At 40.6% G+C, this 2,500-nt stretch overlaps 1 protein-coding gene across 1 annotated transcript in view; it reads right to left on the reverse strand.

Moving 5' to 3' along the window:
* Positions 1–1,974: 1,974 nt before the first annotated feature.
* The window catches only part of LOC138029145 (immunoglobulin superfamily member 10-like), a 21,488-nt gene continuing 20,962 nt past the window's right edge, over positions 1,975–2,500 (reverse strand). The window contains exon 9 of the mRNA XM_068876845.1: positions 1,975–2,500. This exon is cut by the window's right edge and continues 239 nt beyond it. Coding sequence (XP_068732946.1) covers positions 2,456–2,500 — 45 coding nt within the window. The 3' untranslated portion in view covers positions 1,975–2,455.

Raw genomic sequence — 2,500 nt, forward strand, 5'->3', positions numbered from 1 at the left:
TCGTTTGCCGGCTCTGGAGAACTGAACCAAACACTAAGGATCTGGTGCTTCAAATTCAACTGTTTGAAATCGAAAGCGGATATGTTCTAATGAGATAGCAAAATGCCTTACAGTCGACTCTCGTTCACTCAAACCCTCGCTAACTCGAACCTCGCGCTAAATTGCACCGCAGTCCAAGACAAGTTTAATTTATCTTGAGGCAGCAAGGTAACCTTTGTCCTTTTTTGCATAAGACAGAAACATGTCAGTCCAGCTTAGGTTTCGCTGGTTTAGGGTACATTTAATTACAGTGCCCTTATCTTCATAAAGAGTTCCTGCTTAACTCCTAACTCCCGATAATCGAGTTATCGGGAGTCGATTGTAATTAAATGGTGTAATCTGTTTAATTCGGCAACTCCTCCTTTTCCTGTTCCACTCGTTTTGACCTATTTGTCGAAGGTGTACAACGAGTTGAAGTCTTGTAGTTCTTTAGTGATGACTCATGCGACTTTAAAGTGGTTTTATATTTATCCCCGAGTTCGGCATTGATCCTTCAGTCCTTCAGATAGTGGCGTGTGTCATAATTTGCTTGATTCAGCCCCTCGCCTCAAAGCACCGATAAAGGCCAGAGCAGTTCGATTTTGTTGAACTATGTTGACTGCTTGCAGGGGTGGGGAATCGGTCTCATTTGACTCAACAAAGCTTCACGAGAGGCCTGGTATTCAGCCCCAGGCTGACGCCGCGGTTGTTACTATGGATACAGACATGGCTACGTCATTGAGAAATGACGAAAGAGGGGGGGCAAACGAGTTGAACTTTATTCAACATTCACGATAACAAAAAAAATGTTGAATCGTTATTGAATCAAAGTTTAAACGCTTTTAAACTCATTCAACATCGCTGTTCAACAAAATCGAACGGATGTTGAAGCAAATGTTGAGGCCGTTTGGCCGTGCCTTAAAGAAGAAAGCCTCTTTATCTTCAGACTTGTTAAAGGAGGTTTACAGGGAAGGTAACTCAACATTTAATTAAGGGCTAAATTCCCCGTTGTTTCTCCTGTTACTCCCTATTTTTTACTGATCGTTTTCCAAGTGCCCACATCGACACAGAAAACTGCAATAATCACCTGCAAGAGAATATTTTCTTGTCCCCTGGTATATTAAGGAACGCTTCTTAACAATCTTGCCGATGATATGAAACCTCGATTTTGCAAACCTCTATTCCTCTGGATACGATGACCTTGGTATAAGCAACAAAATTCTCGTCAGAATGATAGAATATATGAAATGTTTATGTATGTAAACTGTGGAAATTGAAATAAATGAGAGTTGAAAATTATCGTAGTTCAGGAGCAGTTGTCGCCGCGCAAAGCCTGGATCGAACGCGACACGAATCGATTGACCGTGTGAGGGTTCGCTGCACTGCATTACCAGCTAAGCTATCATCACATCCAACTGAGAGCTGGTCAGTTGTTAGTTCGATTTGTATTCCGTAAGAGATTAACCAATGAATGAAAACCCCCAATTGGCTTGATTTTATACATTTTATCATTCATTCTTTCATCTCTTGTGGGATATAAATCGACGTCAGAAGTGTCCCACAGTACCCAGATGGCTTTATGATAGCTCAGTTGGTAGAGCAGCGCAGCTTCTATAGCACGGTCATGAGTTCGTACCTCGTTCAAGTTTGGCTTTCTTCCAAGTTTGGCTTTCTTCCAAGTTTGGCTTTCTTCCAAGCTTTCCTCGCAATTGCTTAAGTTGATGCAATAATACCCGGAAACTGCGATGATCTCCAACCCTCATGGATTAAAATTCTGGTCCCTAGTTTCTGTTTAAGCAATAGAGGACTTTTTCCGTGTTTACATAGCCTTATCTAAACACGAGGGGGAGTTGGGCGAATTCGAGACAGTTATGCAAACCTGAGAGGCAGTCGAGAACACGGAGAAAAGTCCTCTATTGCTTTTAGAAAATATTTTTCAAAAATAATTCGACAAATGAAGGAAAATGCTGTTTTTTTTATTCTTGATCGAAACAGACTTTCTTGACACAAGCTCATATTTCCTACCAGCCAATCAAAACGTCCCTCTGACAACCCATAACCAATCAAAATTCGTGTGATGTCACAGCCGCGTTTACATACTCTCATCTAAACACAGCCATTGACCAATGAGAGTGCGCGTACTATTCCAATTATATTATGAAAAAATTATTGAAAAGAAACTCAACACGACGAAGTAAATTTTCCAGTAAATCGAAGTTCCAATGTCTTCAGTTTTTATCGATGAGGCCTAGAGGACTCTAAAGGAAAGAAATCAAAGACAAGGGACAAATTGTAAATGAATTTTCGACGTTTTAACGATCATTCCAACCCTTACAACGTGCGCAGTCCGCTTTTAAGTTATATGTTTGATTAATCAGGGAAAGTCTATCATGAAATCAGAAGAAAAAGAAACTGATACGATGTCGTTAAACGCACCCTAAGACAATACACGAAGACCACACACGGCTGTTTTCATCTCAAA

This window comes from Montipora capricornis, chromosome 2, assembly GCF_036669925.1.
Source record: "Montipora capricornis isolate CH-2021 chromosome 2, ASM3666992v2, whole genome shotgun sequence".
NCBI classification, from domain to species: domain Eukaryota; kingdom Metazoa; phylum Cnidaria; class Anthozoa; order Scleractinia; family Acroporidae; genus Montipora; species Montipora capricornis.